Source organism: Biomphalaria glabrata, chromosome 9 (genome assembly GCF_947242115.1).
Source record: "Biomphalaria glabrata chromosome 9, xgBioGlab47.1, whole genome shotgun sequence".
Lineage (NCBI taxonomy): Eukaryota > Metazoa > Mollusca > Gastropoda > Planorbidae > Biomphalaria > Biomphalaria glabrata.
This window is the reverse complement of record NC_074719.1, coordinates 21690970-21706360: the sequence shown is the minus strand read 5'-3', so window position 1 is coordinate 21706360 and position 15391 is coordinate 21690970. Positions and strand designations below refer to the sequence as shown.

Below are 15391 nucleotides of genomic sequence, written 5' to 3'. Positions count from 1 at the left end.
AATCATTTTTTTCCCCATTAGATTTTCTAAATGTCTCAGAAACAAAAGCTGCCTGACAACTCAGTATAAGACAATATATACAGAAACTAAAGTGGCATTGCACCTACTGGTAAACATTATGCTGGTTCTGTGGTGTGCCAGGGGCAGACACTTGCTGTATGTGTGGTGTGTCTCCACTGCCAGATGTACTCAGTGAATGGCTGTCTTCTGATGCACTATGTCTCCTGTTACTCTTACCATCTACCTCTTTCATGTAACCCTACACACAAGAACAAAAATGCCTCATGAACATAAACACTATATATTACCCAATACTGTTTGACCGACAATTCAATATAGGGAATTAAGAAGCAAACAAAGGAAAAGGTGTTGGTTTTTTGTTTGTAATAGAATTATAATTTAGAATATCTTACATGAGTGATATTTATCAAATACAATATTAAGAAAATGTTCAGATGCTGAACATTATTAGTTGCCCGTAGCAAATAAAAAGGCGCAAGTGAAAATCTGATTTCACTATCACATCATTTTGGGACTAATGTGGAACATACACGCATTTAGAGCCATTGTCTAGGAAGGTGAAATAAAAAATTTATCTTTGAAAAAACAATTTTTCGTTAGTACATCATTAAAATACTTTGAAAGAACTTTCCAATGGTGTGTAAATTATGACTGTATTCTGTATGTGTAACAGTTAGAAAGTTATGATATTTTTGTGTCGTTTTGACTTAACATTTGTTGACATGGAACAAGTAAGATGAGAGCGTCTTGCTCGCTAAGCTGTGAGACACACCCCCAGCTCAAAAAGTTAAAAAGTTTGAATTGAGTTTCGTAGACGATAGATCTACTTATTAAATAAGAAATTTAATAGTAGATCTAGTATTATAAGTAAATTTCTGGCTCATGAAGCTGATTTCATTTATATTTATGAACTTTACTTGTTTAGAATGTAAATATTTAATGAAATAAAGAAATTATCGGGTCTGGAGCTTCAAGAAAGTCAGAGAGGTGTAGACAAATTGGTGGCATTGTGATGGCAGAAAATAACAAAATATTTAAAAAGTGGGATCAAAATCATCTGAAACAATTTTTTTTCAAATGCACTTTTAGACTAATGGGCATATTTTTAGTACACAAAAACTATTTGAACATATACAGAATATAAGGCCTTACATGTGTTTTTAAACTTACGAAATTTCTTTATCAAACTTTATCAAAAACTGGAAAATCCCATAGCCAGCAATGCTAACCGTATTTTCAACTTTTCATATAATGGGCAAATGATATCGCGATAAAACTTGGTAGAATTATAGCCAGGCATGATTTCTAGCGTAGAAAAAAAAATTAATGTGTGATCATTGTCTTGGATTGTGTATTGGTAGAAACAAATAAGGGGTATTTTTGATAATAAATTTTAAAATGATAAATAACTTTGAAAAAAAAACACGTAATTAAGCTTTTTTTTAGGCCATTGTCTAAAGTAATCGATAACACAAGTTTAAAACTTCTCACATTTTCATTCAAAAGTGTAATAAATTTCCAAGTACGGTCTATGTAAAAAAAAAAGTCAAAAACGCAATCTCAACTTTACCGGTAATTTTTTACTTCTGCACTTCCGGGTTTTTTCGCCTAGCTACATTGTCAGGAAAAGAAAGGAATTTGAATGGAACATTTGGCTTATTAGCACTTACTAGATTCTAAGAATAGATCTAATATCTAGACCTAGACTACTAATATCTAGACATAGACTACTAGATCAGTAGATTTATGTCTAGATCTAGCTCAACCATATCTTTGTAAATGTAGGACACACCGTGTCGGGAAGGAGATTAAATGTAAACAATAAACACAGACCTATACATATTTTATTTTGCATTCAGTATTTTCATTTCGCACTATTAATAAATAATGAAAAAACGGCGATTTGTTTTTTAGTGTCCGAATTCAGACTAGGCGGACCAAAAATCGTTAATGCGGAACATGTGAGCTTTTTTGGTGAGTTTGCAGGACGGTTCCGCATAATGCAGGACTGTAGGCATGTCTGCAATTTATCCTTAAGCTAAAAGAATTTACTAATACTTTTGAAGTTGAGAGATTAATTTGAACAGTAAGAAATCAACAAGTTTTGTCCTATTTTGAATGGAACAATCTAAACATGTTGTCTCTGTTACCTCATACTTGAGCAGCTCTTGCCTAAGTGCATCCAATTTTTGGGAATTTTCTTCAATTTTTTTGTCTAATGTACTGGGATCTCCTAGAGCTGGATTACTGGCATAAACATCTTTCAATTTCATTATCCCTTCCCTGGAGAGAAACAAATATTAGTTACTTTAACCAGGCCTGCAAAAGATCAGCCAGTAAGAGCAAAAAAAGAACTCAAGCCCAATTAAAGAATAAGATGAGAAAAGACAAGTATGGTTGCTGCTGACGTGTTACATAAGAGTAGAAAAAATAATAATACTGAAATTCATTATTTATTTTCTATAAGATTACCACTATTTCTTGAGGTGGGTAATGGTAAACATTTCTCACTAGTAGACAATAGTGATGAACTGTAAAATGCTAATAAAGTTTTCAATATTTTGTCAACACATACCATAGGTTTTAAAATGAGCTTTAAACAAAACAAATAGTCAGTTCCCATTGTGAATCATGTGTGTTACCATTTAAATGTCAATTTCAAAAGGTTGTCCTTTAATTATCTTTTCTATATCATTTTTTTTTTGGATCTTATTTATTTTACAAATTACAAACATGTATCAATTGTATTTAAAAACTGTATTCAAAAAGTTTTATTATTAAAAGTGTGGTTCAAGTTTTTATTGTGCAATTCTTTAAGGAAAGCAAACATTCTTCTTGGGAACCACAAAATATAGTTGTATCCAGTGCTATTTGTGTGACGGTACGCACCAGTACGGTGTACCGGCACCTTTTTTTCAATCTAAGGGAAAAAATTATTACTTTTCTTGTATTTTAACATTTATTATTAATTTAGTAGTAGTTAAAAGTTAGGCAATATTTCATTGCATGATCTAACAAAGAAAAGTTGTGTACGTTTTGATCTAACCTTTCTTGCTGTTCTTTGTGCATTTCTTTCTTGATAGCATCAATTTTGGTCTGTAATTTTCGCCGCCTCTGTGAAGGTGGTAAGTCACTAAAGTCTTCTCTCTGTTCATCACCCTGGAAAGTGAATTAATGACTGCATTAAGAACATTCTCATCAGTGCAATAAGTTACAGAAGTATAAGAATCATTCTGTGATGAAGGAAATTAACTTAGATCCAAGAGTACAAGTAGTATTCTGAGATTAAGGCTCTTATAACCTGAAATCTAACCTCTTATAATGGGCTTTACAACTAAAAACTACTATATCTAGTAATCAAATTAGAGATTTAATTGAAGATAAGTGTTATAAAAGAAAATGCAAAAGTTTAACCCAATGGCGCCTCTTTGCATTTTGAAAAAAATCCTGTAATTCAAATTTAAATTTAATTTAATGGAAATAACTCTTAATTCAAAATTTCTTTAAAAAAAAAATTTTTTTATCTAAAAAAAAATGTTAATGTGACACAAAACAACTTTTAAATATTGAAAAATATGTCAACTTTAGAATAGCATATACTTATAATACCTTTAAAATAAAAGCAATTTCCCAGCTGGGGGCTTATACACTGGAGTTACTGGCTTGTTCTTTTCAAATTTTTTTAAAAAGTTAATAAGATAGCTAAACAAATCCGGCTTTCACTAAAAAAAAAAGTCTCCATGCTCTCGCTCTGAAAGAGAATGAGCTCTTCTTAAAAGAAAGTTTTAAAAAAAAATAGTGTCCCAACACGCATCCTACTGCAACAGGCACTATTGGGTTAACAGAAAAAAACTTAAATATTATAAAGTACACAAATTAGGGCACTGGCAAAAACTAGAAATAGAGAAGCCCTTAAAAAAAAACTTAATATAAGGGCTAAATCTGAATTAACATCTCAATTTATAAATAGAAAAGTTTAAATAAGATTTAAAAAAAAAATAGAGGTCAAAATAAATTTTCCTAGAAAGCTGGAAAAAAAAAAAGCAAAACTATTGGTAGACATTTCCCAACAAATAACAAACAATATTTGGTGCCCCTTAGTGTGTTGAGTGTCACATGAAAATGTTTACAAAAGCTTGACTTAGACTTTCAACCATTTAATGAAACAAAATATCAGTAAACAAAAATAAGGAATGACTGTATGAACAAACTTGCTCTAGTGCATAATCTAACTGATAAAGATTATTTGGCTGTATGTAAACAATCTTTGAATAACAGATATGACTTTCCTACTTTAAAATTTTGATAGCGTAATCTATTGGCTATATAAAAGTAGGCATACAGTTTCACACTTGTGTATTTCTTGCCTAAATTCAATAAAAAAAAACAGAACAATACACTTTGAGGGTTAATCCAACAGATTCTTTTTATGAGTACAAGTTGAAAGCAAACAAATGAAATAAGCCTAACAGCTAGTCACTGCAGACTACTAGAAGTGATGAATATCTACATTTCTAGGCTTCAGATGTTTCTAGGTATGGCATTACATGAACAGAGAAAACATTGCTGACTCTGCAGAGTTCACTATTAATAGGTATGATGGGCTGCTTTTGAATTCTTTCACACATCCAATGGTGAGATCATGATAGCATGGCATGCAGGAGACAACCAACACAAAAACAAAAGAATACAACTAATGTCAGTGGGGAGCAGAAGGAAGAAATGCTACTCACATGAGCACAATGGTGTTATTTAAACATGTTCAGGAAAGAAATGGAAGAAAGCAAACGTTCAGTTAGAAAAGAATGAATCCAGTCTCCAAAAGAATTCAATAAATTAATATCTCCAATAGTGTTCAATATATTAAAGAGTGATTCAAGATGTAAAAAAAAAAAAGGCTTAACTTTAATAATAAATGTCACTTACAAATAGACAAAACTTGAAGAATACATTAGGAAAGTAATTATTACATTGATTGTAGTGTGAATAATGGCACGGAATAAGATTATGATTATGATTATTAAGATTATGAAACATTTTTCTAAGCTGTACAAATGTGAAGATTTGCCATTTCAAAAATGACAAACATTGCAAATTATTTAAGTTTTTAATTATTTTTTTTTTGTTTAGCAGTTGTAGTCACTGGGATATAGAGAGATTATCTTAACATACATATATTAAGAGTCACCAACATCATGCTGTTAAATCGAAATGGATGCAACATGTAATAGAATTAGCAGAGTTATTCATTTCCACATTGGATTCCTATAAATACAAAAGTTGTTAGATATTTTCTGAGCATTCACAACATTCGAATAACTTTTGGGTGAAAAAAAAATGTTATCTCTTTGAAGTCATTTCTGTTATTTCCTTCTGACCAGATTGTTCTAGCTCGTAGACAAGACAAAGTGTGGGAGGACAGATGCTTTTGGAAAAATAGCACACACTAACATTCCAACAAAATGATCAAGTGGTAGGGATCTTTTGAACTACAAAGACACAGATACTTACTTTTCCCTTGATTGACAAAACAAAGAAAAAGAGAGAAAAAAAATAAAAGCAAATGTAGCTGCTTCAATACTTCATAGTACATTGAAAATTATGTTTTTTCAACAACATTTGAAAATAAAATAGAATTGTATTATTTGCAAGAAGCAAAATTATTAAGTAAATATTTTTTTTGTTTAAATATTAAAGTTGAAGAAAAAAACCTCTATACACATATAACATTCTTAGTAGCCTAAAGTTTATTGGTAAGAAAACATTTTTAAAAAAAATGAAATATTTAAACCAACTATTTTCCCTGACATCTTTATATTGTATAGCTGACAAATATTTGTTGGAAGTTAAGTAATACAAGTAAAATATAAAGGTGACATAACTATACACTTGAAGTAGAATAATAACGTTTCTATGATGAGAGGATAATCTGAAAAGTTTGTTTTTTAATCTTAATTTTCTGAAACTGAATTCTGAACAGACATTCTATATTGGCGAACAAAAAACTTGAATGTACTAAGAACTGTTAGTTATAATTTAAAGACACTAATTGAAATAATACAAAGAATATCAGTATTAATTTAATGTTTGGAACTTGTCTTCACAAGATGTAAGTAATAGAAACATTTCTTTCTTCAATACTACAATCACACACACACAAAACACTTTATTATTAGTAGAAAGTAAAAATAGTAGAACTGTATATATAAACAGGAGCTGTAATTTTTCACAAGTTGCTCATGCTCTGATGACTATAAATACACATTTTTTTTTTTTAAATCTTCATTAAACCATGAAATGCATTGTAGTATTTGTATCTTGAGTGCTTGACACTGCTTTATAAAACATTGACTTCTGTTAAAATATCTTTATAAAGACCTAACTGTATTATAGGACAAACCTTGTCTATATAAACCAATGAATGTCAAGCATATAGACAAGAACTAGGCCCATCTAAATGCAAGCATATCACAAATACCTTAGAAGAGCCAAAGAGACCAAATATCCCTCCTCTCTTCTTGGATTTCCCAGATAATGTGGCACTCTTGTTGACTGTATTGGACGGTGATGTGATTCTAGAGGGAAGAGTGTTGCTGTTTGACTCCATTTGCTGGCCTGAGCCACTCATGTCTTCAAAAGGGAGATCATCAGGAATTGGAAACCCAGATTTGTAACGTTCTATTACTGATTTACTATCCTAAAGAAAACAAAAAGGAGACGCAAGTTATTTATGTCAGTATATTTTGGTCATTATATATATATATATATATATATATATATATATATATATATATATATATATATACTATAATGTAGAAAGTAAGGCGTATGTATGTCCCGCACAGAAATCAAAACCGTTTGACTTATCTTTATAAAACTTGGCAGAAATGTTCCTTGGGTGCAAACTGGAACCGTAACCTATGTGTAGTAGCCCTAAAACAAACTTAAGACCCTCAAAAAAAAAAAGTTGCCCAGCTCTATGAAAGTATTAGTATCTTATAAATCTAGGCCATGTTTATATGATATGAAAAGATCAAAGGATCTAGATCTAATTTTAAGAACTACACTTTGCACATATAGTTTTTTACATTGACACATAAAAATTACAAAATGTAGTCTATTGATTTCATTATTTAATAAAATTAAGCTTCAAATTTGTCTTTCAAAAGCATTTTTACAAAAATTTGAATTTGTATATATATCTACACTTTGCACATATAGTTTTTTACATTGACACATACAAATTACAAAATGTAGTCTATTGATTTCATTATTTAATAAAATTAAGCTTCAAATTTGTCTTTCAAAAGCATTTTTACAAAAATTTGAATTTTTATATATATCTAACTTTTATATGTAGAGGGTTGTTTATATCTGTATGTGCCATTTTAGCCCTGAATATTTTGTTGTGGAAAATTTTGCATTTAATTACAAACTTGTATAAATCAATCATTTTTTTTTTTTAATTATCTTTTCTTCAAAATATTCTTTATCGTAATTCAAGAACACATTGTTTCCCAAACTTTTCCATCCATAACGAAACACGTCTCACATTCTGAGTATCTAGAGTAACAATTTGCTTATTTTTTTAGAGAATTATTCACGTGGTGGCACTAGTTAATTATTCCAATAGTTCGTGGAACACCTATTTAGGTTAGTGTTCTGCAGAACACAGTTTGGGAAACATTACCAGAACATATATATATATAGATACAAGTTATTTTTTTTTAAATAGAATTATCTTTGTCATTATAAAAATGATCAAGCAATCTTTCTTGAATAGATGCATTACTAAAGTGACTTCATTTCAAGACGGCTCTCCAAAGACTATTGTAAAATATGTTATTAATCAGTGGGAAATGTTCTAAGTAAAATAAAAGATTAAAGATCAAAATTTAGCTTTGCAGATGGTTTTGTTATGTGTTAGTGTGAGGTAGATAAAGGAAGCAAGAGATAATCTGTGTCTGTAAGTAGAGAAAGACATTAAGCCAGACCTGCCTACCAAAAAAAAGTCCAAATGCGTAACACTTACGGTCAAAATGCGTATTTTGGCACCAGAATGCGTAACACTTACGTGATCCACTATTTTGTCATATATATATATAGGCCTATATATATATATATATATATATATATATATATATATATATATATATATTAGATGTCATGATTAGATCTACAATCTAAATCTAGATCAATAGGCTAGATATCTAGACTAGATCTGGATCTATTCTATGTCTATATAATGAATATAATCTACTCTAGATCTGGGCTCAAAAGTGTTACCGATGCCGTGGATCCGCTACAAACGTAGGTCTACTCCAAACTTTCGTAGGCCTACTTTCATCCTTGATCTATTCTATACTAAGACTACTAGTCTAGACTAGATCTAGACTAGATGGTAGCAGATGTTATCGATCTAGATCTAGTCAATCTAAATTCTAAATCATACTATAACTAGATTGTAGGGTAATGTAGAGAATCATAACGTAATGACTAGCTAGACTCTAGCTAGGCTAGATCTATTCCTGTATAACAAGTTATCTAGATTCTAGATCTAGAATCCAGATCTAGATCTAGACTAGATATCTACAATGTCACTCAATGTGTTTTGAATCGATAGCTCTTCGATTTTTTTTCTATACAAATGAATACGGGAATCAGGAATGCACCAACATAATTAATTTCTACTCATGAACTTACAACAACAAAAAAAAGTCACGTTGGTGTATCAGCTGACGGTACCAACCTGGTACCAACCCGCCACTCCCTCACTCTCGCGTTCTTCAGTTCTAGACATCTAATTGCTATTAAGTACCAATCAACGTATAGATCTGGGCACATTGTGTTCACCCCACCTTTTCTGTTTCGCCCCTCTCCCCACAGGTGGGCTTAGCGTGACCTCCGTGACCGCTTGTAAGCTAGTCTAGAGAGGAGGGAAAAAAAAGCATACAAAATGCGTAACGCGACGGGTTAAATGCGTATTTGCGTACTGGCGGTCATTTTTGGGAGATTTTGCGTAACGAATACGCATTTTGCATAACAGTAGGCAGGTCTGCATTAAGCATGTATTTTGATCAACCAAAACCATTGTAAACCCCAGCCTTTGGTCAACACCTTGGACTAACCATAAGATGATACTAGGATTATTTATTTGAAAAAAGGCTACCATAGAACATGCTTTTGGACCTGCAAATTAGGTCTTAATTAACTTTTAATCTCTCTAAGTCTATTAATTTTCTTTTGCTTCTTAGAAATCTTTAAGATGATTAAGTGTTTTTTTAGCTTTAGGTTTAGTATTAAGATGATGGAACTTTTATATCCATTTTGACTCCCAATAATCTACAATTACAAGCTAGTAAAAACTGCTGTGGGTCAAAATGTGAATAGATAGCAATATTGTACAAAATTCAAAGTGAGACCTACATGTGTTGGACTGATGTTACCAGCTGCTCTAGCTATTCCTTCTATACACGTGTTGATGATGGGGATGACATTCTTCTCTATCTCAGCACACATAAATACACTTTCTTGAATTTTGTTGATCCTCTTCTCATCCATATCTTGTAGACACTTAAATAACACAACAAATACCAGCCCTCAATGGGTGACTATAGTAAGCTATTTTTACGTAATCAATGATCAGCAAAGAAAAACAAAAAGTTTCTTATAAACTAAAACTAAATTAAAAGAGTTGATAGTTGTTGTGACACAGTTACTATGTGAGGTGAACCGTGACACACGGTCAAGTGTTGGGTACCCAGGAGTTAAGGGACTTGCAGGAAGTCACGTGGGTGTGTTGTAAACAAGGAAAAGGAAAGAACATCGAGTGGAGTTGTTTTGTATATAATGTTAGCCTTGTACATATGTTACTATTAAATGCTTAACAATTAAAGGAACTTGTTTCTTCACAATAGTTATCAAGTAACAAAAAAATAGGTTGTTTTTAAAAGACTCTTTTATAAAGCTGATAACTCTAAGAGCAATTACTTTGCTCTTAATAACTATTAAATGTTTAAAAAAAATTAAAATTGGAACATTTTTCGCCATTCCCTAATCCACCGTGGCAACATTAAAAGACAGTAGTCTAGACTAGATTACTAGATCTAGAGATAAAGAAGATTCTATTTTAGTAGGCCTATAGATCCAGACTTAGAAGAGGTGAGCAAAATGTTTCTTTAATTCACTCCTAATGTTTCCAGCCGACAGATATTGTCTAGACCTCCAGGCTAAATTTGTTTTAGAAAGATAATATTTTGAAAAATCATAACACTCAAATCAGAGCTTTCCCAGTGAGGCCAGTTAGCTAGTAATTCTTTTCCCAAAGATATACATAAACTGTCAAATTTCTAGGAAAATTGTTAGAGCCATTTTTGAGATCCATGTCCACCCAGGTTTTTTGGGGGGATTGTAAAAAGTCACTGTTCATTACTGTTGATTGAGTTACAAACAATTTGGTGTTGGGTCAAAAGCCGTAGCAAATGTTAATGTCAAGTATGCTCCATTATGTTACCTGAAAGACCTGAGGCATGGTCTGTGTATAGAAGATGTGCTGGGCATTGTTATATTGTTGTACTTGATTGGCATAATCACTTTTACATTCTTCATTTTGTTGAACTTTACCATTCATGATGATACGATACTGCAAGACAAAATAAAATTTTGTAATGGATATTGTGAAGTGTGACAAGCTACATACAAAATATCCAAAACTAAAAGTTGTAGAGGCAGTAGAGTATTTTAAACGGTATGACACTAATCTCTTGCACTTCTTACCAAATACTACAAAAATGTGTTTAAATAAGCTGATTTGGTTATTCTTTTGAAGTGAATGAAAAACAGATGCACTAAATACATTTAAAAAAAAACAAGAGAAAAAGTGTATTAAAATTAACTATGATAACAGTCATTCACCCTAAAAACTAACCTAAAGTCCAATTATAAAATCATGTCCACAAAAACTCAACACACATATTGTCATAAAAAATCACTAGTGCTAAAACATTCTCCCAGCTAGTATGCAATTGTAAGGTTTAGTTAAAAAAAATACTGATTCTCATTAACAAAGCAGATGCTTGGAAAAAAAAAAATCAAACAAAAAAAAAAAAAAACTTCTATAATCACAAGACCAACAAATCAAATCCATCTACAATAAGAGATCTGTTAAAAAATGTAAATTACCTTTTCCACTTCAGCTCGAGACAAATTAATATCGGCATCAGCCTTTCTGTAGTTATCTAAAGCTTTTTCAGATTCTAAATGAGCATTTTTATATTTCCTTTTAGCCTGCAAAATAAAGTTCAAAGTAATAATAAGAATTCTCATTAACATTGACTGTCCAGTGGAGCCACTGAAAATTTTCTTTAATATGAATTATCCAGTAACAAAACAATGAAATTTTTATTAACTCTAAAAAGATATATTTCTTGCTATGTCATACATTCATGAGACTGAACATGATGTGAACAGTATGTGCATGTTATAATTAGCCAATGTCCATTACCATTTAATTATAGAAATGTGGTGTTACAATCAAAAGAAACAGAAAAGTATCGGCTCTAAACTTAAGTCTTGAAATAGGAAAGAATTACTATCAATGAAAGACTTTGTTATTTAACATTCTGTTCTGAAAACAGTAGGGTTTGAACAAAATGGACAATGATATGTGTTATTGAAAAATAATGTATTTATTTTTTCTTTTCTTCCAAACATTCCAATGTATTTTGATGCAAATGATCTATCTATAAGGCAGCACAAGTAACACTCTGCTGTAGCACACAAGCAATGAGAGGTAATCATTTTAATTAACATTAATGTTATATTGAAATCATTTTCAATAATTACTTTAGACTACTAAAAAGAAAACATGACAGAATTTTGTGTTCAAATGTACTTTTAAAAATTTATTTCTATATCAATCAAAGTTTGAAAGTCTCCCTCCAAACACACACTTTTTCCAAATGTTTTTTTCTCCATCTTTTGTTTTAAGAGATAAAATGCCCTTTAAAAGATTCAAAGGAAGGAAGCACTGAACAAATTAACCTTGTGGTCAACGGTCTATAAAATGTAGTCCAGGGACAGAGATTGAAAATTAATATATAATAAATATATTAGTTTAAAATTAAAAGATCTAAATTAATACCTTTTCCAAAGTCTGTAATGATTGTCGCAAATTTTCTTGAAGTCTTGCGCCTTCTTGCAGATACTGCATAAAAGAAATTATTTTTTTTTACAAGGTGATGTAACAAAAAATTGTATAATTTTATAATGGAACAATAAAGTATTAATGTCTGGAGGTTAAGAAGAATTGAAGAATTTCACATGGCTATGCTGGTCAAGCTAACTCAATTTAAAAATACAAATAATAAAATAATAAACTATTTTTGTTAATGCATTATTTCAATAAATATTCAAAGTGAACTTCATGAATACATTATTAATAAATAGAAACAATTGTGTAATAAGTTCAACACAAGAAAACAAACTTAGGAGTTAGAAATTTCAAGGAAAGAATCAGTTTAAATAGGATTTAGAACAAACATTTGATACTGTATCATTTAGAATTGATATGACAATCTTCTTATATCATGTGAATTTTTAGCATTAATGAACTCAATGTGTTCAGAATCATTTTGTTTAAACTAGTTACCTTCTTCCTATCAGTCTTGAGCTCTAGTGTCAAATCAACCAAATTTTTACTAACTGATGCTTGGAGGTTCTCTGCCACTACTTCATGCTGACTTGCCATATCAAAGACTTCTTTCAGCATGTCCACGAAAGCTTTGGACCAGGTATATCTGTTCACAAAATTATACAATTGGATCTCACTAGTTCACTTACAAAATGCGGTCTGGCTAAGAATGTTTTCAACTAACGCTGGAAATAATTTACTTACGAAAATTCATCCTCTTCCTTTTTCTTGGGCTGAAAATTTTTGACCAGCCTCCTGTAGAGGAAAGTAAAAAGAAAGTACAGACTTCAAGAATGTATGACTGTATACATCAACATTCAAATGTTTTCCTGTTTTTATAGTAAAAGTGTTACTATGCAATTAGTAGTAGTTAGATGTTAGTTCAGTTTTGAGGTTTTGCTGATAAAAAAGATGAAAAATGACTTTCTCTAAAGTCATTTCTTGTATTTTTAGTGCATTGTATATTTGTGTTTGTGTGTATGAGTTAATTTGTTTGTTGTTTGTAGCTGAAGAAGGACAGAACTTGTGGTGACAGTGGTCCAAACATCTTATATTTTAAAGATATATATTTTATTTTCGTCCTGCAGGGTTTCTGATATGTATTCTTATATTGTATTTTCTGTACATTTGTTCACCCCTGCAGCAGCAAATCTTTTTATTTTTCCGTCTTTGAACTTTTATTCATTACTGAATCTATGTGTCTGTAAAGACCTTTCTTGCGTTTTTGTACATGTTTATATGAATGTTACTCATTAACTAGGGAATGTGAAAAAGATCAAGAAGATTGTGTAGAGTTCAATGAACATATGGTTGTCTTTATTGAAAAAAAAGAGTCAGTGTAGTCACAACAAATTTCCAACAAGGATCAATAAAGCACACTTAATCATTTTTTTATTTATTTTTAGAATATTTTTTTTATATTAAATTAGTACGGACAAAAAATATTAATGTGGCTTAATGTAGATAAGAAAAATTATGTGCTACTTTTCTTTTTTACTCTAAGTTTTCTTCTAAGGTAAATTTGCTTTATTTCCTAAATTGTTTCATTTTAATTTGTTACCAGTATTCAGCTTTGAGATTCAAGGAAATACATTATATTTTATTTTTTCCTAATTTAGAATCAGCCAAAAATGCAGAATGATTCATTGTAAAACTATGAATTAAAATCAAAAGACAGCAGACAAAAGGAACAGCAGTCTACTTTTGCCTTTGTATGGCCTATGTAAGGCACATTCTAAAAATGAGACTATTTGAGTAGCTTCATTTGAATCTGCATAAACTATGATCAGATAATGACATGAACATGAAAACCAATATATTAAAGGTCAAGGCTAATGTTGTAAGTACAAGTAAAATTCAAACTAAAAAAAAAACAACAGGATTTTTGTTTAGCAATTAGATTAACATGAAACTTGTACAAAACATTTGTATGCATTAGGGAAGTTTTATTTAACTTGTCTGTGTGTGTGGCAGTTGGGGCGGGCATGTGGAGAAGTGGATCTTTTCTTTCTTTTTAGATCAGTCTACCCCACATGAAAGAAATTTGATTTAGGCAAGTGAATGTTGCCCAGCTATCAATTGGATAGATTTAACTTTAAATTTCCTTTTTTATTTTGGTTTTGGTTGAGCATAATCATTTAATTTCCCAGTGATTTACTTTCACCACTAGTAAAAATAGTTCCTAAAATTTGGTGCAAAGTCCACCTCATAGCCTAAATAAGAACACAGCCTCCTAGCCAGCACATAGCACCACTTAGCTGGACTTTCTAGCTGTTAAGATGTGATTAGAGTTTGACCAAACACACAGCTGCAACACATTGCACTGAGGTCAGATATAGAGGGCAGTACTTATTTGGATGATTAACCCAGAAAAGCAATTAGACACATATAGTACAAGCAACATAGTGAGTAAATAAACTAGGGGAGGCTGTCACAACAAAACAATATGTTCTGGGTCAGACTATGACTAATAAGAAGTGAGTGTAGACTATATACTATACAAACTTCACAAGTTTAGATGAAGTGACACAACATAAAGCCAATAATTACTTCACTTAGTAATGAAAAAGTAGTGGGAGAGGGGAGCAACTGTTGTGCTATATTTAAAGATGTTTATGCAGGTCTAGTATTCAAACACTGCTACATAAGAGCTCACACCTATAGGCTGGTACTTGTTAAGAATTCAAATATCACAAAATGAGCTTTAGCATGAGAAAATATGATCGGAGGATGATAAAATGCTACAGGGTTTATCTATAGAAATGTCATATTACAAACATTGTTACTGTTGCCTATCATAAGCAGTTCTTCTTCAATTTAGCAATGCAATCATAGTATCAACAGACTTAGAGAAAAGAAATTTGGTTATACATTTGGCTGCATCTACCACTATGACTACATTGCTCTTGGATGTTCTTCAGACAATTTTGAGATGTGACCAATTCAATTGAGTGTTAACCATAGAATACAAACATCAAGAAAATAGAACTAGCACTAAGTGCTCCAGCTGTATAGATCTAGTACCAACTTCTTCCACGTCTACTTCCTACTCTACTCTAGTCATACAGACATCTTACAATTCAGCCCCTTCTCCTACACCTTACTACAAACAGACAATCATTCCTAAACAATGGCAACAACATCAGGAAACTAAACAGAAAAGAATATTTCAGAATATTT

The 15391-nt window shown here is 31.1% G+C and overlaps 1 protein-coding gene across 1 annotated transcript in view; it reads right to left on the bottom strand.

Moving 5' to 3' along the window:
- The window catches only part of LOC106073765 (formin-binding protein 1-like), a 33137-nt gene that overhangs the window by 4072 nt on the left and 13674 nt on the right, over positions 1–15391 (bottom strand). The window contains exons 3-12 of the mRNA XM_013234411.2: positions 12917–12967; positions 12671–12818; positions 12164–12226; positions 11203–11307; positions 10535–10663; positions 9448–9594; positions 6500–6718; positions 3068–3180; positions 2172–2304; positions 108–259 (exon numbers count right to left, since the gene is read on the bottom strand). Coding sequence (XP_013089865.1) covers positions 108–259; positions 2172–2304; positions 3068–3180; positions 6500–6718; positions 9448–9594; positions 10535–10663; positions 11203–11307; positions 12164–12226; positions 12671–12818; positions 12917–12967 — 1260 coding nt within the window. The remainder of the gene's footprint in view (positions 1–107; positions 260–2171; positions 2305–3067; positions 3181–6499; positions 6719–9447; positions 9595–10534; positions 10664–11202; positions 11308–12163; positions 12227–12670; positions 12819–12916; positions 12968–15391) is intronic.